Source organism: Phoca vitulina, unplaced genomic scaffold, assembly GCF_004348235.1.
Source record: "Phoca vitulina isolate PV1807 unplaced genomic scaffold, GSC_HSeal_1.0 scaffold2, whole genome shotgun sequence".
NCBI classification, from domain to species: domain Eukaryota; kingdom Metazoa; phylum Chordata; class Mammalia; order Carnivora; family Phocidae; genus Phoca; species Phoca vitulina.
The window spans coordinates 26,065,943-26,087,025 of NW_022589705.1; the positions used below are offsets into that span (position 1 = coordinate 26,065,943).

The 21,083-nt window shown below is 32.8% G+C and overlaps 1 protein-coding gene across 6 annotated transcripts in view; it reads left to right on the top strand.

The window, feature by feature from the left end:
* The window catches only part of HFM1 (helicase for meiosis 1), a 112,658-nt gene that overhangs the window by 17,682 nt on the left and 73,893 nt on the right, over positions 1-21,083 (top strand). For all 6 annotated transcript variants that reach the window (XM_032423989.1, XM_032424006.1, XM_032423976.1 and 3 more), the window contains 13 exons: positions 6,462-6,532; positions 7,012-7,144; positions 7,795-7,946; positions 8,512-8,589; positions 8,805-8,963; positions 13,157-13,357; positions 13,441-13,529; positions 17,113-17,156; positions 17,264-17,365; positions 17,770-17,915; positions 18,838-18,932; positions 19,564-19,697; positions 20,514-20,561. In XM_032423989.1, the coding sequence (XP_032279880.1) occupies positions 6,462-6,532; positions 7,012-7,144; positions 7,795-7,946; positions 8,512-8,589; positions 8,805-8,963; positions 13,157-13,357; positions 13,441-13,529; positions 17,113-17,156; positions 17,264-17,365; positions 17,770-17,915; positions 18,838-18,932; positions 19,564-19,697; positions 20,514-20,561 (1,452 nt within the window). The remainder of the gene's footprint in view (positions 1-6,461; positions 6,533-7,011; positions 7,145-7,794; positions 7,947-8,511; positions 8,590-8,804; positions 8,964-13,156; positions 13,358-13,440; positions 13,530-17,112; positions 17,157-17,263; positions 17,366-17,769; positions 17,916-18,837; positions 18,933-19,563; positions 19,698-20,513; positions 20,562-21,083) is intronic.

The following is a 21,083-nucleotide window of genomic DNA, read 5'->3' on the forward strand; positions in this document are numbered from 1 at the left end:
GCTGGAACACAGGAAATAGGTTAGCCTTAAACAGTTAAAGTTTGTCTCCTTATCTGTATGATGGGAAAGTCTTCTTATCGCTTACTGGAACTTGCCATAATATGACAGTAACTTTTCTGAAGAGTTTTAAAGATTTTCATGCTATATTAGCTCAGCTGAAATGTTTCTGTTGCTTAAGTCTCTGTTAGTTAAGAATACTGCATACTCTTGTCTGCATTGATTTGTTGTTCAAAAAGTTCATTTGCTGTCAAACTCACAGAACTGCTACTTTTTATTATTTCTAAGTGTGTATTTAAAGCAGAAGACTAAATGCTTTTCATGATAATTTGAGAGTTTTGGAATTACTTGGACATGACATATTTTCTAATTCTTTCATAATATTTTACTATATTTGAATCCTCGGGACAATAGAAGCTTGGTCAGATTGATTTTGCTATAGTAATCTTATAATTTTCAATTCTGCAGACATTTTCCTACCTGTTATAACATATAAATGCAGTGACATTGCTGAGAGTTTGTTGAACGAAAGGAAAAATTTGATATCAAGTGTTTATAGTGATGATAAATGATGTTAGTAGTTGAGTTTTCTCATGAGCTGGAAAACTAATTCTACATCTACTCTGAATCAAAGATTCATTTTTGTGAGTGTAAATTGATATGGAACCACCTAATGAGAGAAAAACCAGCATGATGGCCCACTTGTGAGCTTGTTACAAATAAATATTTTATAGGAAGAGACATATTTTGAAGGAAAAATGAAATTCTTTCAAAAGCTTGATGGATTGACAAACTCAAAATTACACTTTTGTTTTGGTACAAATATTCTGATACTCTGTATAACTGAAAATAAAATGAAGATTTGTATATTATCTGCTTGATTTAATAAATGCAAACCTGTATTAATTGAGTGCTTACTGTGTGCCAGGCACTGTTCTAGGTATTTGGGATATGTCAGTTAAGAAAACAGATAATGAATCCTTGCCCTTGAGGAGTTAACATTCTTGGGATAGGGGTGGGGAAGAAGACAGATCTGAACAATTGTAACAGTGTATAAGTAAGTCATATAGTATGTTAGAAGGCAATGAGTAATATGCAAAATGAAAAAGTGGAGCAGAGTAAGGGAGATTAAATTGGGGATGCTAGAATTGAGGGCTTAAGATTAGAATTAAGTAGAGTAATTTGGGTAGGTCTTCTTGTGAAGGAGAGATGTAAACAATTGAAGGAAGTGAAAGAGCCAAGGAAATAAGGAGGGAAGCAGTCTAGGCAGAGGGAAGGCCTTACAGCAGGAACATGGCCGCTGTTTTTGAAGAACAGAAAAGAATCCAATATAGCTAGAAGAGATTCGTCAGAGGCAAGAGTAGTAGGACCTGAGGTCAGAATCACAAAGATGGAGGGGAGAGGCAAGATCATGTAGGGCCATGTAGTCATATGCTTTGAGAGAAAGTGGGCAATTTGAGCAGAGAAGTAATATGTTCTCATTTAACCTTTTAACAAGATCACTTACTACAGTCCATCAATTTTTGTATATGTTCATAAAAATATAATTGCTTAAATAATTATGTATTTGTATTCTCAGATATATTATGTTTTATGTTTCCTAATAGATTATAACAGCCTCCATTGTAAGAACTCATTTTCTTCTTTATAGCTTCCCACAGCTTTCTAAATCCAGTAATGTATTTTGCATACAGTATTTAATAGATGTAGTTGATAGATGTGACTCAGACTGAGAATACCATGTAAGTACAGGTATCTCCCAAACTGACAAAGACTCTCACCTTGGAGAGGGGGCAGTTTATTCTTCATATCTATTAATATTTTTGAGATTTCTTACAGAGGAAGGACAGTTTAAGTTCTTGTAGAGCCAATATGCTGATAATTGCAATTAAATCCACCACTTAGTACAACCAAATTATTGAAAACAAAGGGATTCAGGGTTAGGTGACCATAAACACATATCAGCTAATGAAACACAACCAAAGTTAAAAAGTTAGAACAGTTAAAATTTAAAAAGTGAAATTGGGAACTTTAAAGGAGATATAAAAATCAAATGGCCTAGTCAACATGAATAAGAAAACACTCTGCAAAAGATAAACTATACACTTAGTTTTGATATACTGGCACATACGCAACTTTCTGCATCTTTTCCATCAGATTTAATTGTCAAATTTTAACCCTTATATAAACCTTGCTTCTGCATAGGGACTTTACAAGTTCTTTTCAGAATATGAACTGTTAATGGGGACTGTAATAATTTCTATTAATTTCTCCCCCTCCTGGCTTTATTGAGGTATAATTGACAAAATTTTAATATACTGTATCACATGTATGACATGATAATTTGACATACGTATGCACTATAATAGGTTGCCACCATCAAGTTAGTTTCCACCCTCCATCACCTTCCATGTTTACCTTTTTTTTCAATTATATAATACAGTGCTAGCAACTCTAGTCACCACGTCATACATTAGATCCTCAGACCTTACTAATTTTACAGCTGAAAGTTTATACCTTCTTACCAGCCTCTTTCTATTTCTCCCATATCCCCATCCCCTGTCAACCACCATTCTACTCTCTATTTCTATGAGTTTAACCTTTTGTGTGTTTTTAAGAGTCCACTTATAAGTTATACTGTGCATTATTTGTCTTTCTCTTTCTGGCTTAATTCATTTTGCATAATGGCCTTCAGGTTCATCCAATCTGTCAAAAAAAGGCAGAATTCCCTTCCTTTTTAAGGCTGAATAATATTTCTGTGTGTGTGTGTGTGTGTGTGTGTGTGTGATATCTCACATTTTCTTTATCCATTTGTCTCTTGACAAACACTTAAGATTATTTCCATACCTTGATTATTGTGAATAATGCTGCAGTGAACATGGGAATACAGTTATCTGTGTGAGATACTGATTTTGTTTCCTTTGAAAATGTACCCTAGGGGCACCTGGGTGGCTCAGTCTAAGTGTCTGAGTCTTGATTTCAGCTCAGGTCTTGATCTCAGGGTTGTGAGTTCAAGCCCCACATTGAATATGTACCCAGAAGTGAAGTTGCTGGATCATAAGATAGTTCTATTTTTAATTTTTGAAGGAACCTCCATACTGTTTTCCATACTGTTTTCCATAATATCAAACTATACCCCTTTACGTTCCTACCTACAGTGTACAAGGGTTCCCTTTTCTCCACATCCTCATAGCATTTATCTTTTGTATTTTTGGTAAATGACATCCTAACAGGTGTGAGGTGATATCTCATTGTGGTTTTAATTTGCATTTCCCTCATGATTAGTGAAGTTGAGCACTTTTCATGTACTGTTGGCCATTTGTGTTTTCTTTGGAAAAATGTCTATTCAAGTCGTTTGTCCATTTTTAAATTGGGTTATTTAGTTTTTGCTATTGAGTTGTATGAGTTCCTTGTATATTTTGGATATTAACCCCTTATCATATATATGGTTTACAGATATTTTCTCCTGTTCCATAGGTTGCTTTTTCATTTTGTTCATGGTTTCCCCTGCTGTGCAGAAGCTTTTTAGTTTGAAGTAGTACACTTTTTTACTTTTGCATTTGTTGCCTTGCCTTTGGTTTTAAATCTAAAAAAAAATAATTGCCAAGACTAGTGTAGCCGAGTTTACCCCCATGTTTTCTTCTAGGAGTTTTAGGATTTCAGGTCTTACATTCAAGTGTTTAATCCACTTTGAGTTGATTTTTGTATATAGTGCAAGGGATCCAGTTTCATTCTTTTGCATGTGGATATCCAGTTTTCCCAGTACCTTTTATTGGAGAGGTTATCTTTTCCCAGTTCTTGGCTCCTTTGTTGAAAATTTATTGACCATATACACACGGATTTATTTCTAGGCTATCTATTCTGTCGCATTGATCTAGGTGTCTGGTTTTTATGCCAATACCATCTGGGTTTTTTATTACTGTTGCTTCGTAATACAGTTTGAAATCAGGAAGTATGATGCCTCTGGCTTTGTTCTTCTTTCTCAAGATTGCTTTGGCCATTGGGGTCTTGTATAACTCCATATGAATTTTAGGATTGTTTTTTATATTTCTCTGAAAAATGCAGTTGGAGTTTTGATAAGGATTGAATTGAATCTGTAGATTGCTTTGGCAATTTACAATTTAGCAATATCAGTTCTTGAATCCTTGAACATGGAATATCTTTCCATTTATTTGTGTCTTCAATTTCTTTCATCAGTGTCTTACAGTAATTGGTTAAATTTGTTCACTAGTATTTTATTTTTGATGCTATTATAAATGGGATGGTTAACTTTATTCCTTAGTATTTTATTTTTTGATGCTATTGTAAATAGGATTGTTTTCTTCATTTCTTTTTGATATTTTGTTAGTGTATGGAAATACAACTGATTTTTGTATATTGATTTTGTATCCTGCAACTTTACTGAATTTGTTTATTAGTTCTAACAGTTTTTTGGTGGAGTCTTTAGAGTTTTCTATATATAATATGATGTCATCTGTGAATAGAGACTACTTTACTTCTTCATTTTCAATTTGGATACCTTTTATATCTCTTTCTTGCCTAATTGCTCTGGTTATGATTTCCACTACTATTAAAAGTGGTGAAAGTGGGCATCCTTGTCTCTTTCCTAATCTTAGACAAAAGCTTTCAGCTTTTTGCCATTGAATATGATGTTAGCTGTGGGCTTGTCATAAATGGCCTTTATTATATTGGGGTACATTCCTTCTTTAGCCAGTTTCTGGAGAGTTTTTATCATGAAAAGATACTGTATTTGTCAAATGCTTTTTCTACATCTATTGAGATGATCATATTTTTAGTTTTAACTTTTTTTTTTTTTTTTTTTAAGTAAGCTCTATGCCCAATGTGGGGCTTGAACTCACAACCCTAAGATCAGGAGTCACATGCTCTACTGACTGAGCCAGCTAGGCACCCCTGATCTTTAACTTTTTAATGTGGGAATATCATGTTGATTGATTTGTGGGTGTTAAACCATCTTTGTATTACAGATATAAATTCCATTTGATCATGGGGGTGTGACCCTTTTAATATACTGTTGAATTTGGTTTTTAATATTTTGTAGATGATTTTTGCATCTATGTTCATTAGGGATATTGGCCTGTAATTTTCTTTTCTTGTAGTATCCTTACCTGGCTTTGGTATCAGTATAAAATAAGTCCCTTAAGCTATCTTCATTTTTTTGTTCATTCTTTTTTCATTTTGCTCCTCTGACTGGATTAATTCTATTGCCCTGTCTTTGAGTTCATTGATTCTTTCTTCTGTTTGATCTGTCTGATGTTGAATCCCTGTGATTTCTGTTTGGTTCTTTTTTATATCTTCTATGACTTTGTTGAAATTCTTACTTTGTTTATGCATTGTTTCCTGACCTTGGTGAGCATTTTTATGCATTATTTTAAACTATTGGGTAAATCACTTATCTCTATTTTGTTAAGTTTGGTTTCTGGAGATTTATCTTGTTCTTTTGTTTGGAACTATTCCCACTTCTTTGTTTTCCTTAACCTCTGTGCTGGTTTCTACACATTAGATAAAATATCCACCTCGCCCAATCTTGACAGGCTGGTCTTAGGAGATGAGCCTCATCAACTAACCTAGCCCAAGCTCCTAGTTGCCTTTCGAACCTTTCTGATTGCCCAACTCACTGTCTTTGTTCTTAATGGCTTCTAGTAGTTGTGCTAAAATGTATCAGTGTCCCAAAGGGGAGAGTTGTAATTAGCACCTATGTGCAGACTCTTTAGAAGCCAGAACCTGAGGTAGCAGCTGAGAAAATATGCAGTGAAATCCTTTCTAGGTAGAAACTGGAGATGAATATTTTTGCTGCTCCCTCAGCACTGAGTATACCTGCAGAGGAAGGGGGGTTTTCCTGTGCCCATTTAAGAGTTGCTTATTTGTTTGCTATAGTCCTGTGGGTCTCGTGAATTCAAGCCCTGTTGCCTTACAGAGTTGGGTGTTTTGGGGACTTATTCTGTGGGTGGGAGCCTTAAAGGTTGGGACTCTAGATGTGTGGTCCAAACTCTTTGCTCCTCAGGGAGAAGCTGGGGTTTGGGAGTTCCTTCCCAATTGTATGGTGCTGTGCCAATGATGGGATTTAGGGTAAGAGTTGTCTCAGCCTTCCCTACCCATTTTATTGTGGGTATTTTCATTCACCCAATGTGTAGGAGTCACTTAACTAATTTCTGGATTTTTCTTAGAATTGCTCCATGTGTAACTATATATTTGGTGCATCTGTGGGAGGAGGGAAAGTTCAGGAGCCTCTTATGTTGCCACGTTGGTCCCTCCCTCTATATCTATTAATTCCTTTCTTACAATGTTAAAGTAGCAAGTATTAAAGCCTCATCATTAAATATTATCAAAGTTAATATTGATTAATTGAATTTTTAAATTAAAAGTAACCAATAAATAAGTAAATTAATTAAAAGTAACCAATTCTTAAAATTCTGAAATATTTGACTCCTTAATGCTATTCTAAGCGGCAAAATTTAGAAGTATTTTCAAGGAATTCCCATATTTCAACTATATACAGTCCAAAGCCTTTGATGATGTAAGTATTTTATTATGATTTTTACTTATCTACCTCTTCTTATTTTATTGTGTGTTCTCTAAGGGCAAGGACTAGATCACATTCATCTTTATGTTTCCAATGCCACACTCAGTGACTGGTACATTATAGGAACTAAAAAAATGTTTGCTAAATGAATGCATGTGACTTTCATAGGTTGGTTTGTTTATATTTATTAGATTTATACAATTTCTCTGGAAGCTAAAGAAATTATTTTCTTCTAGGTCTAACATATTACTTTCACAAAAAACACAAAATGATAAATTATTAATAGTGGTGGGTTTTTTTTTTTTTTTTTGAGGGTTGTGGATCTAGAGCAAGGTTAGAATTTTAATAATTTTAGAGGTAAAAATAATTTGAATTATTATTCCAGAGAGTCTTTCTTACATATTTTCTAACAAATTGAGAGTGTGAATGAAAAATTCTATATATTCCATGATTGATTAAATTGTATTTTTTAGCTTCTTTACACAGATAGGAATTTTGTGATTTGTGCTCCAACTGGTTCTGGGAAAACTGTAGTGTTTGAACTAGCTATAACAAGATTATTAATGGAAGTCCCATTGCCATGGTCAAACATTAAAATTGTTTACAGTAAGTATTTATATATTGTAAGAGTAATTAATTATAATAATGAAAAACCATTGAGGCAAAAGTAAGAAATAAATTAAAGTTCAAGCCATAGGAATTAATATTTGGCTCTCCATACATTTTTAGTGAAGACCTATCACATTTGCTCTTGTCTGTTACATTAAATTCCAAACACATTTTCCCAAAGTTGTAAATAAAAAGTAATATTTAAATTGAGAATTTGACCTTTACATGTTTATTTTTTAAAGGACAACAAGAACAATAAATTCAAACATTTTGTAATTCTAAAAAAATTTCATAGGAACCTCTACTCTCTTAGGTATATATATATATTTAAAATTTTTCATTAAAGTAATTTATATACATGGTTAAAAAAATAAATTATCCCAAAAAGGCTTATAATGAATAAGCAATAATCTCCTGCCTTACCTCTCTCTGCTCTTAGTTACAGTTCCCTGAATAATTACTTCTTTTTCTATTTTTAGTTCAGTCTGGTGATTATATCTCTAGATAATATGCTTATATTAACTCTTTCAATTTATAAATATTAGGCAGCACCTAGATGTGTAGTTTTATCTTAATTTTATTAACGTTTGTGAAAGTAATTTTAAAATTGCACTGACATTCAAAATATATATCTTATGTTGTTATAGTGGCACCAATAAAAGCCCTGTGTAGTCAGCGTTTTGATGATTGGAAAGAAAAATTTGGACCAATAGGATTGAATTGTAAAGAACTCACTGGAGATACAGTAATGGATGACCTATTTGAGATTCAGCATGCCCATATTATTATGACAACTCCAGTAGGTGTTATTTATACTCTATTATTTCCTTGGCTTATTAGAAAATGTTTCTCTTCACCAAGAATAAAAGTTAGAAGAAAATACAAAGCAGAAGAATATATTTGCAATGTAAAAAACAAACAAACATAAAAAGTACTATAAAGAATACTTACTAATCAGTAAGTAAAAGACAAATTACCAAATGGGAAAAATAGACAAAAGATATGATTAGGCAATTTGTTATTGAGGATAATTTGTAATCTTACTTTTTGCTTGTATTCTTTTATCCAAGTATTATGTATTGCAGAGGGAGGACCTTGGTAGGGCTTAAAAAAGGTAATTAGACTATAATTTTGTATATTTTTGGTTAAACTCAAAAATAAATGGGGGTTTAGTTTTTTAAGCACTTGTAAGGCTATCAAAATCCTTTAAAATGTTTTTAATCTTTAAATCTTTTTCAGGATACTTTTAAGATGTGAATTAAAATATTGCCCGTCGTTTGTATCATGTTAAGATTTTTACTGATATCTTAATAACATTTATTATAATTTCTTATCATGTTAAACCACATGCATTTTTTCTTTAGGAAAAATGGGATAGCATGACTAGAAAATGGAGAGACAACTCTTTGGTCAAGCTGGTTAGACTCTTTCTCATTGATGAGGTAGGGAACACATTACTCATTTTCAGAGATAAACATAAAATGATGATTGGAATGGATAGAAAGAAACAAGGCATTTTCAACCAAACTATATGTCTGTTTTATCCGTTCAAGTGGAAAGGCTTATTTTCTTAAGAGTGTTAATATTATTATGGATTTTAATTGATTAGTTTTTTATTTTTATAGTTAATCATTTTTTTTCTTGATTTCTTTCTTAGGTACATGTTGTAAAAGATGAAAATCGTGGACCAACTCTTGAAGTTGTAGTTAGCAGAATGAAAACTGTACAGTCTTTATCTCCTACTTCTGAAAATAGCAGCACAGTTATTCCAATGAGATTTGTAGCTGTATCTGCAACAATTCCAAATGCTGAGGATGTAAGTTAGAATTTCAGTCTATCAGATTTTTTTATGACTAGTGAAATATTTTGTCATTTTAATCTTAGAGGAAAGTGAGGGTTTTTTTCTGTAAATCCCATAACCGATTTAGTAGGAAAGTATGTTATAGAAAATTATGGTTAGGGCGCCTGGGTGGCTCAGTTGGTTAAGCGACTGCCTTCGGCTCAGGTCATGATCCTGGAGTCCCTGGATCGAGTCCCGCATCGGGCTCCCTGCTCGGCAGGGAGTCTGCTTCTCCCTCTGACCCTCCCCCCTCTCATGTGCTCTCTCTCATTCTCTCTCTCTCAAATAAATAAAATCTTAAAAAAAAAAAAAAAGAAAATTATGGTTAGATTTCATAGGTATGGCAGTATTAGGCCTTAATATTTGGTTGATTTGGTTTAATGAAACATTTTTGGTATAAGTCTGTTGTTTACTAGTATCTAAATGTCTTGGTTTTTATGGGTTTCAGGTACCTCATTATGACTAATAATTTGTTATGGTTGTTGTAATCAGCTGACTGTAGTTGTATAGCAAAGTATGGTGGAGAATAAAAATAATTGCTTAGGTGATTACCACCCACCTTTTCACATTCTATGTGACTGGCATTATGGAAAGCACTAATAATAGATACAAAAGTGAAAACATATAGACCCTGCCCTTGAGGAGGATCTCATGGTTAATGGGGTACACAGACAGGTAAAGAAATAATTGTACATAGTATTATACTTGTCCTAATTTTTTTTTCATTGTTTGGGCAAACTTCTTGAAAAATAGTATGGTTTCATTGTTCCTCACTCTTATTTCCTTCTCAGCCTACTATAGTACGACTTTTTTCTCCTACTACTTAGAAATTTCACAAATAGTTCCTATATTGTCTAATCCAATGGAAAATTTTGCCTGATTTATCTTTAATTTGGCAAAATTATTCATTTTCCAGTTCTTAAGTTAACAACTTGTTCATATTCAAGAATAATAGAGAAAATTTTTAAGTATATATAATCAACAGAAACCCAGTGTTTGTCTTTCCAGATGTATAGGTGGAATCGTACTATGCGTGCTCTTTTATGACTTGCATGTCACCTACAGACATTTCCATGTCATTAGAAATTCTTCTTTAATATACTTTTTGTGGTTTTATTATAATTTATTTATCTAATGCTTTAATGATGGGAGATTATTTCCATTTTTGCTGTTGTAAATGGTGCTAAAGTTAATACATCTTTGAAAACATGATTATTTCTCTAGGATGAACTTCTAGAGTGGAATAACTGAGTCAAAGGATCTATAAAACTCTAAGGAAACAGTGCTTTCATAAAATGGTATGGTCATGTATACTTCCACCATCAGCCATTTCTCTGTATTCTAGCACTGGATATTATAATAAATTATTATTATTATTACATTTAAATAGTTTTCAGTGTGCCTGAGTGGCTCAGTTGGTTAAGCGTCTGCCTTTGGCTCAGGTCATGATCCCTGGTCCTGCAATCCAGGCTCTCTGCTCAGCGGATAGTCTTCTTCCCCTCTTCCCTCTGCCCTTCCACATATAAGTGAAGCCATATGATAATTTACTTTCTCTGCTTGACTTATTTCACTTAGCATAATCCCCTCCAGTTCCATCCATGTTGATGCAAATGATGGATATTCATTCTTTTTGATGGCTGAGTAACCATTCGTCTCTTGAAGGGCATCTTGGCTTCTTCCACAGTTTGGCTATTGTGGACATTGCTGCTATGAACATTGGGGTGCATGTGCCCCTTCTTCTCACTACATCTGTATCTTTGGGGTAAATACCCAGTAGTGCAATTGCTGGGTCATAGGGTAGCTCTATTTTTAACTTTTTGAGGAACCTCCATACTGTTTTCCAGAGTGGCTCCACCAGTTTGCATTCCCACCAACAGTGTAAGAGGGTTCCCTTTTCTCCACATCCTCTCCAACATTTGTTGTTTCCTGTCTTGTTAATTTTTGCCATTCTAACTGGGTGTAAGGTAGTATCTCAGTGTGGTTTTGATTTGAATTTCCCTGATGGCTAATGATGTTGAACATTTTTTTCATGTGTCTGTTAGCCATTCATATGTCTTCCTTGGAGAAATGTCTGTTCATGTCTTCTGCCCATTTCTTGACTGGATTATTTGTTTTTTTGGGTACTGAGTTTGAGAAGTTCTTTATAGAGCATAGATACCAGCCCTTTGTCTGTTATGTCATTTACAAATATCTTCTCCCATCCTGTGGGTTGCCTCTTTGTTTTGTTGACTGTTTCCTTTGCTGTGCAGAAGCTTTTTATCTTGATGAAGTCCCAAAAGTTCATTTTTCCTTTTGTTTCCTTTGCCTTTGGAGACGTGTCTTGAAAGAACGTGCTATGTCTGATGTCAAAGAGGTTACTGCCTATGTTCTCCTCTAGGATTTTGATGGATTCCTGTCTCACATTGAGGTCTTTCATCCATTTTGAGTTTATCTTTGTGTATGGTGTAAGAGAATAGTTGAGTTTCATTCTTCTGTATATAGCTGTTCAATTTTCCCAGCATCATTTATTGAAGAGACTGTCTTTTTTCCATTGGACATTTTTCCTGCTTTGTTGAAGATTATTTGACCATAGAGTTGAGGGTCCATATCTGGGCTCTCTATTTGTTTTTGTGCCGGTACCATGCTGTCTTGGTGATCACAGCTTTGTAATATAGCTTGAAATCAGGCAATGTGATACTTTATGTGGAAAACCCAAAAGACTCCACCCCTAAATTACTAGAACTCATATAGCAACTCAGTAACATGGCAGGATACAAAATCAATGCACAGAAATCAGTTGCTTTTCTATACACTAACAATGTAATTGTAGAAAGAGAAATTAGGGAATTGATTCCATTTACAATAGCACTAAAAACCATAAGGTACTTTGGAATAAACCTAACTAAAGAGGTAAAGGATCTGTACTCTAGAAACTATAGAACAGTTATGAAGGAAATTGAAGAAGACACAAAAAGATGGGAAAACATTCCATGCTCATGGATTGGAGGAATAAACATTGTTAAAATGTCTATGCTGCCCAGAGCAATCAATACTTTGAATGCCAACCCGATCAAAATACCAATGGCATTTTTCAAAGAGCTGGAACAAACAATCCTAAAATTTGTATGGAACCAGAAAAGAACCTGAATTGCCAAGGAAATGTTGAAAAAGAAAAACAAAGCTGGGGGCATCATGTTGAAGTAAATATTTTTAATATATCAATCAATTACTTTAAGTTCTTTTTTTGTACCTTGTCAGGTCATGTTCTTTACCCTTTTTTTCACATTGGGATAATAAACTTTTCTTATTGATATGTAAGCTGTCATTAAATATCAGTACTCTGTAATTCTTGAAATTCTTTTGCCCTTTGTGATAATCACTACATCTGCGAATGCTACTTTCCTGTCTCTTTGTACAAATCCTCTTTCTCAATTTTCTCCTAAATTAAGGTCTTCACTCTTGGCCTTCTTCCCCTTTCAAATTAAATTCTTGTGTGATCTTTTTCGTACACATTGTAGCCTTGAAAATGTTTTAATATTTCCTTCCCCTGTAACTAAAAACTCATTAATCCATCTTCCTGTCAAAGCAATGGTCAGTTTCAGAGCAGGCATGAAGCCTAATTACTAACCAGGTTATATGAAGATAAGGATTGCTCACCATAGCTTCAGAAATTAACAAGTGACTCAGGCATTGAGTCGGAAATGTGCTTTCGGCACTGCCATCTCTCAAGTGTTTATTTACTCTTTGTTTAAAAATTGTCAACCCATGCCAATCTAAGCCAACCATTACTTTGCTACTCTTTGGCTATTATTTAGCACAACTCAAAAGATCTGTCATGCATATCTAGGCATAGTTCTGAAAAATAGGAAGGTTATAATGATAGTGAGAAATTCAGTTTCTCTGCCAAAATCAATTTTAATTTTATTTTGGACTCTTGGGAAGGAAAATAAAACAAAATAATAATTAATTGGGAGTTTACCATGTTGAAAAGTGGGACTAATCTTAAAATACTGCTACTGATAATACCTACCAATATATAAATAGAATAGTGTCACTGGAATATGTAATACTGAAAAAGACAGCCTAATTATTTTTATACCTTCTCTTTAAAAGTGGTCTATTATTTGGTTATGTTTAGCCATAAAACTTGACTAGAAAAAACTTTTAATGTATGTTTCTGTTGTTTAAAGATTGCAGAATGGCTTTCAGATGGTGAAACACCTGCGGTATGTCTGAAAATGGATGAGAGACATAGGCCGGTGAAACTTCGGAAAGTGGTCCTTGGATTTCCCTGCAGAAGTAACCAAACCGAATTTAAGTTTGATTTAACCCTCAACTACAAAATTGCCAGTGTTATACAAACATACTCTGATCAGAAACCCACACTTGTGGTATGGATTGTTAATTGCTTATTTTTGAGTGTAATGTTCAGTTTTTAATATGATTAATCCAAGAATTATTCATTTATTTTCAGTTTTGTGCAACAAGAAAAGGTGTACAACAGGCTGCTTCTGTTCTTGTGAAAGATGCTAAATTTATTATGGCTGTGGAACAGAAACAGAGGTATATTTTTTTCTTTTTTGTTATTGGAGATAGGAAGACTTTTAGGGATTATCTAGATGAGATGAGAAAACTAGGTTTTTTCCTTCACCTTTTCAAGTTAATCAGCCTCTCTAAGCCTCAGTTTCCACATCTATAAATTAAAGATAATAGTAATTTGGAAGATTAAGTGAGAGTGAATCTTAGTGACGTTATGATCCTGTCTTCTTTATCTCATAGCCATGTTTCTTGAAAGGTTATTCATATTGCTGTCTTCATTTTTTTTTTTTTTAATCCACTTTGAATTTGGCATCTGTTGTAATCTTTCACTAAAGCTAAACTTGCTGTTGATCTCTCAGGAGCTTCTAATACATTTGATCCCTCCCACCTTATTTAAAAACTCTAGACTCTGTGCTTCCAAGATCATCCTCTACCAAGTTTCTTCCTACTTTGCTGGCTGCTCATTCTCAATCCTCTTTTCACCTCTTCTACCCAACTCTGAAATGTTGGCATTCTAGAGGTTCTATCCAAGGTTCATTCTTTCTAATTCCACACTCCTGGGTATTTGTATCTATCACATGGGTTCAAAGAATATATGTATGCTCATATTTATATATGTCTGTGAGTTCCTAAATTTATAACTCCATTCTGAACTCTAGTCTATAGTCCATGCCTAACTGACATCTCCAATTGCATATGTATGAGCATCTCAAACTATTAGAAACTAATAGTGATTTGAACTAAGGAGGTGGCAGTGTTGATGGAGATAAAATGATATATTTGAGATATAATTAGAAGTAAGAATAAACAGGACTTGGTAATTGTTTGCCTATGTGGAGGAAGGTGAGAGAGGTGTCAGTGATAGGTTTCTGCCATGAGCAACCAGGGAGTGTTGTATAATTTAGATGGGCGAACACTGGAAGAGGAGTTGGTTTGAGAGAAAGAACCATGATTCTGTTTTGGATATATTGAGTGAAAAGGAATGGAATGCCATTTTGAGTTGGTGTAGACCAGGAAAAGAGACTGATGCTTACCTCAATTCCCCTTTGACCACTCATGTTCTAACAATTACTACAAGACTTCTTTTTGCTAATCAAGCCCCAGATTCTGTTACTATGGTTTCTCAATCTAACATGTTCAGCTATTTTGTACTCTGGTTTCTTTAGCTTTTTATCAAATACCTCTTCTTTGTATCATGCATTCAAATAACAAAATATTTCTATATTTTGGAATGTCTTAGTTAACTTCAAGAAGTTAATTGGTAGTATTCTCATAATGAGAATGTTTCCCAAGCTTTTTTTTTTAAGTTTTTATTTTAATCACCTGGTCTGAGCCTTTGGTTTTAATCCAGAAAACTTCTTGGCTACTTATGGGCAGTGATCAAGCATATTGGGAGAATGTATGCATCCATTAGGTCATTTTGCTGGCAAAATCCTTTTCTATAATCAAATCACAATTGATAGTTTCCATACCAGCTGCACTTGGTTTTTTAGCATTCTTGATTATTAATTTTCTAAATGTTTTTAGCAAAGATGGGGTTTCAAAAACCAATTGACCAGGTCATTATAAAACTAGTAATAGTATAAATGTAAACTGGAATTTTTTTAAAAAAGTGTAGCTATAGAGTAAGGAGACTGTAAATAGCAAAGAGTAATTTGGAACTTTTCTACTTGGGTGAATAAACTAGTTGATCAAGTTGGGCCATGTGACTTTTAGTCAGAAACAGATGTGGTTGTCAAGCAATGAGGCTTATTTTCTTGCTCAAAAACTAACTCTGAAGGAAATTTTTAAAAACTTACAGAATTCATATGGTATGGTTATATGACCTCCCAAGATGAATACTTAATAATTAGCATTTTGAACCTGAACCTATCTATAAGAGTAAGGAACTGAAATAGCTAACCTGTGTGCATCCTTAAAACTAATTTCCATTGCATCCTTTCCCTTTTACCCTGTTGTCTGCTGCACCCATATTAGCTAATTTTGTTTTAGATAATCATTTTCGTACACAGAAGCATATATCATGTTTCTCCTTTTCTTACTTCCCACTCTTTACCTAGTTACTCAAGGAGAATTTCTTTTTTTTTTTTTTTCTGATGATTGGAATACTTTCTAATATATTTTATCACGAAAGGTATGAGAAATATAAAGCATGACACAAATCTAAGTTTAACTGCAGAACAGAAGGACAAAAAGTACACTTCATAACCATAATTTTAGTATCAGCTTTTCCCCATGGATTATTTCACCACTTTGACACCACACAGTATTCTTATAATGTTTTTTAATTTTATTTTATTATGTTATGTTAATCACCGTACACTACATCATTAGTTTTTGATAGGAAAATTTCTCTTGTCTTTCAATTCTTTTTTCACTCTTTGTCTCTCCTTTTTATTTTTCCCCCTTTATCCCCCATTTTTATTCCTGTTTTTCCAGGAATGAAATGCTGGTATTAGAAACAACATGAGAGGCTCCTAGGTGGTGCAGGCTGTTGAGCAACCGACTCTTGGTTTTGGCTCAGGTCATGATCTTGGGGTCGTGGGATGGAGCCCCCGTCAGGCTCCGAGTCTGCTTAGGATTCTCCCTCTCTCCTGCCTGCCCCACACTGTTCTCTCTCTCTCTCAAATAAATAAATAAATCTTAAAAAGAAAAAAAAAAAAAGAAACAGCATTAAGTTAGAGACCATGATTTGGATTGCAGTGCTGCCACTTTACTAGCTGTGTACCATTGGGCACATTACTTCTGTCAGTTTCAATTTCTTAATCAAGGTGGGATAATATGGGAATCGACTATCTATATTACCATATTATTACTATTTTGGCTAATTTCACTTAGCACAATGCCCGCTAGCTTCATCCATGTTGTCGAAAAAGGCAGAATTTCCTTCTTTCTTAAGACTGAATAATATTCCATTGTGCATGTGTGTGTGTTTGTGTGTGTGTATCAAATGTTCTTTGTTCATTAATCTGTCTCAGACACTTAAGTTGTTTCTATATGTTGGCTATTCTGAATAATTTTGCAGTCAACATAGGAGTACAGGTATCTCTTTGAGATACTGATTTTGTTTCCTTTGGATATAATCCAGAAGTGGAATTGCTGGATGATGTGGTAGTTCTATATTTAGTTTTTTGAGGAATCTTCATATTGTTTTCCATAGTGGCAGTATTGGTTTACTATTCCCACCAACAGTGCACAAGGGCTCTCTTTTCTCTACATCCTCACCAGCATTTGTTATCTCCTGTCATTTTGATACTAGCCATTCAGCAGGTGTGAGGTGATACCTCATTGTAGTTTTGACTTTCATTTATCCCTGATGATTAGTGATGTGGAGCATCTTTTCATGTATTGTTGGCCATTTGTATAACTTTACTGGAAAAATGTTTTTTAGGTCCTTTGCCCATTTTTAAATTGTTTCTTGTTTTGCTGAGTTGTAAGTTTAGGGACTTCTGAATATGAAAGTTAGATATTCTGTACTTCTTAAAGGTGATTTTCAAACAGATATTGTGAAAACGTTTTGATATCTATAGCTTCAAAATGATTAATAAACTAAGAGTTTTTATGTTAATGGAATAACTCTTAAAGTTTTATGGTATTTTTAAAATAGGTTACAGAAGTGTGCATATTCCATAAGAGATTCAAAACTGAGAGGTAAGTTTAGAGATTATTTTTGAATAGCATTTTCAGCTACACATAAAAGAAATCAATTATGGATGAAATATTAACAGCATATAACAGATTATATATTTTTATTATAGATATCTTAATACATGGTGTTGCTTATCATCATGCTGGTATGGAGCTGTCAGATAGAAAAGTAGTTGAAGGAGCTTTCACTGTTGGAGATCTACCAGTTCTTTGTAAGTAAAACATATTCTTGTGGCTATTATATTTTGGAAAACTATTTATCTGTTAAGAGAAAAAAAGAAAAAGCTCAAGTATTCTGACTTATTTCTGCTTTTCTTCCAAGAATCTAAAATTATGTAATTACCCATGCATATACATGCTACAGTAAACTCTGACAGTTTTAGTTCTTTATCATGCTACTGAACAGTGCTACCTGAAAAGTAAGAATTTAATAGTTTTTTGGTTTTAAGATGTGTTATTATTTTACACTGTAATGTTCTTTTCCTCTTTGTTTTTCCTAAATTCCCTATGTATGAATTTTTATTATATTTATAATAATATATATTTTATAAAATGATGTCTACCTGAGGCAATAAAATTATATGGCTTGAAAGTATTATTTCTTAATCTGATGCAGTTACTACCAGTACTTTAGCTATGGGAGTAAATTTGCCTGCTCACCTAGTAGTTATAAAATCTACGATGCATTATGCTGGAGGAATGTTTGAAGAGTATAGTGAAACAGATATTCTACAGATGATTGGTAGAGCTGGTCGACCTCAAGTAAGTGACACTATTTTATTTTTGTAACTTGTTTTAAAATAAGGTAAAAAGCAAAAACTGTTTTTTGTGTACTTTTTGTTAAACAGGAGATTAACATTTCATATTCAGATTAGGTTTAAAAATAAGTGCAACAGGAAATCTACTTTAATGGAGACATAGAAGTAAAACAAGTCTCACCAAAGGAGACATGCTGCCTCTACTCCCTCTGAGTTTCCCTTGGCTGATGGTTGGGCTGATGAATGTGTATATGCTGTCAAAAGTTTTTTGGTTTTTTTTTTTTTTTTTTTGGTTTTGAGGTTTTTTTGTTTTTTGTTTTTTGTTCTGAATGGGGATGCTATTTGTATTTTAGATGGGACAGTTTTTCATTGTGTCGGACTGTCATACATTGCAGAATGTGTAGCATCCCCGAGTCTTAGCACAAAATGCCAATAGTGGTCCCCAGGTATTGTGACAATTAAAAATTAGCCCATATACATTACAAAACATGTCCTACCTCTAGCAAATACTCAAATAAAGAAGTCATTCATATAGTTAGGGAACATTTAGGAAGAGTATCTTTTCAAAGAAGTCAAAATATTATGTTATATAAGTTGTAGTTTTTATAAGATCAATTAGATTATATGTAAACTACACCAATCTTATAACTTTTATTCAGGTGCCTAAGTTTGTTTTGATTTTACTAATACCAAAATTATGTTACATTGAAACCAAAGTAATATTTTTACATCTATACTCTTGGAATGTTTTTAATTAAATTTTCAGTGAACATTCAAATTCAGAAACAGTTTTAAGGCATTTTTGACCTGTTGTTTAAGTCAGGGACTGTTTAATATAAAATGAAACTCATGAGTTCTTGAAGAGGACTGGTACCAACGTGTACTCTTTTTTAACTACATTTCTCTGTGTTTATTTTTTTTTCCAGTTTGATACTACAGCTACTGCAGTTATTATGACTCGGTTAAGTACAAAAGAGAAGTATATTCAGATGTTAGCTTGTAGTGACACTGTAGAAAGCAGGTAATACAGAAAATATTCTAAAAAGATGTTAATACCGCTTATATTTTTCCTTTTCACATATTAAAAGGAAATTTGATTAGGAGATTTTCTAAGGCCATTGTCTTGAAACTTTTCAGTAATCTAAGTAGAAAGTTTGTGTCCTTTTAAGAAATTCAATAGTTAAAAAAAAAGGACAGTGTAATATTTTTATTCAGTAGTTTCCTAGCATGTGGTGGCAGGTATCCTTGTTATAAAAGGCCAAATTAGTAATAAGACTATAATTTTCACATCTCTTTACATCTTTAAAATTTGTTTAATAATAGAGAGATAGGCAATCTGGAAGCTTTTAGTAAAGCATGATTATAATACTCTGAGAGAATATTCACTCTCACTCTTTTTAAGTAATAATGTCTTCTGGAGCCATGGGATAGAGAAAAATCTATAATTTTTTAACAGTTGAACTGATTTTTATGGTTTTCTCTTATATTTTTGAAAATTAAGTTATTTTTCATGAATTATTAATATAGCAATGAGTATATTATTCAATTATATTCAGTTGAATTATTCAAAATATTATTGCAGTTTAAAAAGTAAGGTTATGGCATTGAAATACATATTACTAATACAAAGGTTTTGGTTTTTTTTCTACTAGTTTACACAGACATCTTATTGAACATTTAAATGCAGAGATAGTGTTACATACCATCACAGATGTGAATATTGCTTTGGAATGGATACGATCAACTTTGCTTTATATCAGAGCCTTGAAAAATCCATCTCATTATGGTTTGTTACTTGATTTGAAAAAGTAGTAAATGTTTCAAGCCAGTTGAATCTATATTTATGCTATTAAGTCACAGAATAGATTACAGACACTAATACGTAACAGAAATAAAAAATAATATTCATAAATACATTAGAGGCAAGAGTAGAGAAATGTGAGAAATCTTTATCTGTTTTACTTCCAGTCTTTTAATAAGTCTTTTAATGGTTTGAAATCACCATTAAAAATAGATCTTTTAAAAAAAATTAACTCAAATAAAAATAATAAAAGTGACTAAAATTATTTTTTAAAAGTTAAAGTAAAAAAAATTCTTAAATTTTGTCTGAACTAGTGTTCAAATCAAAGGATATAGTACTGCTGTTGCTGCTGGAGTTTGCATCCTGCTTCTAAAGCTAACACACATGTGGTTATATTGCTTCTAGAAGGTTCTTTCATATGGTATGGTTATAAAGTAAAAATACTTGGAATTGCTGAATATCAAATTATATCAAATTAAAACCTGATTTGTTGCAATACTATTCTAATGTACACAGGTTCAAAACTTTAAGATCTCCAAGGGGAAAAAATACAGTATGCATGGTCATGGTTGTACAGTAAAAAAAGCAAAAGATAGCCAATTGATATTGAAAGGATTTTATAGCAGTGGTTATTTTCTATAGATAGCTAAGCCTTGTTTTAACTCATTAAGCTATTTTTCCCCCTATTTAAAATTAAGTTAGACTACTCTTTTCTAGTTAACTCGGGTATAAACTGAGCCTATAAAAATGAGTTAAGTCCTTTCTATTTTAATTTTTTATGAATTTTCATAACTTTTACAGGTTTTGCATCTGGATTGAACAAAGATGGAATTGAAGCAAAATTACAAGGTTAGATGCATTTCCTTGTAAAAAATTATATTTTATAAATTTTAATGAAAAAGGTCAGTTAGTGTGAAAGTAAGAATACTCTTTGGTAAATTATTTCTTAAAAAAGTAAACTTGTTTCCAGAAAAAAATATATGAAGTATTCCTTTTTCACATGCAAATAAAGTTTAGCACATATGCTTTTTTACTGAATTAATGAATTTATTAATTCTATCAGAATGTCTTCCTTTTTATAATATGTTAACTTTGTTTTTATTTTAAAAATGACCCTCATCTTTGAAAATATTGCCTATAGATATACAACTCTTCATTTTTCTAGTTTAATTTTACTTGAATATATAAGCCTACCTTAATTATGGGCTTCTTATCCTAATCTGTGCTAATGATATATTCCCATCAAATCCCAGCTTAATTTTTCAATTAATTAATACTTCATTACCTGTCTTTTCAAATATCAAAAAATTATTGAGCATTTATTAGGTTAGAAATTATCAGTTCTTTGTATTGAGATTCTCTTTCAGTGAA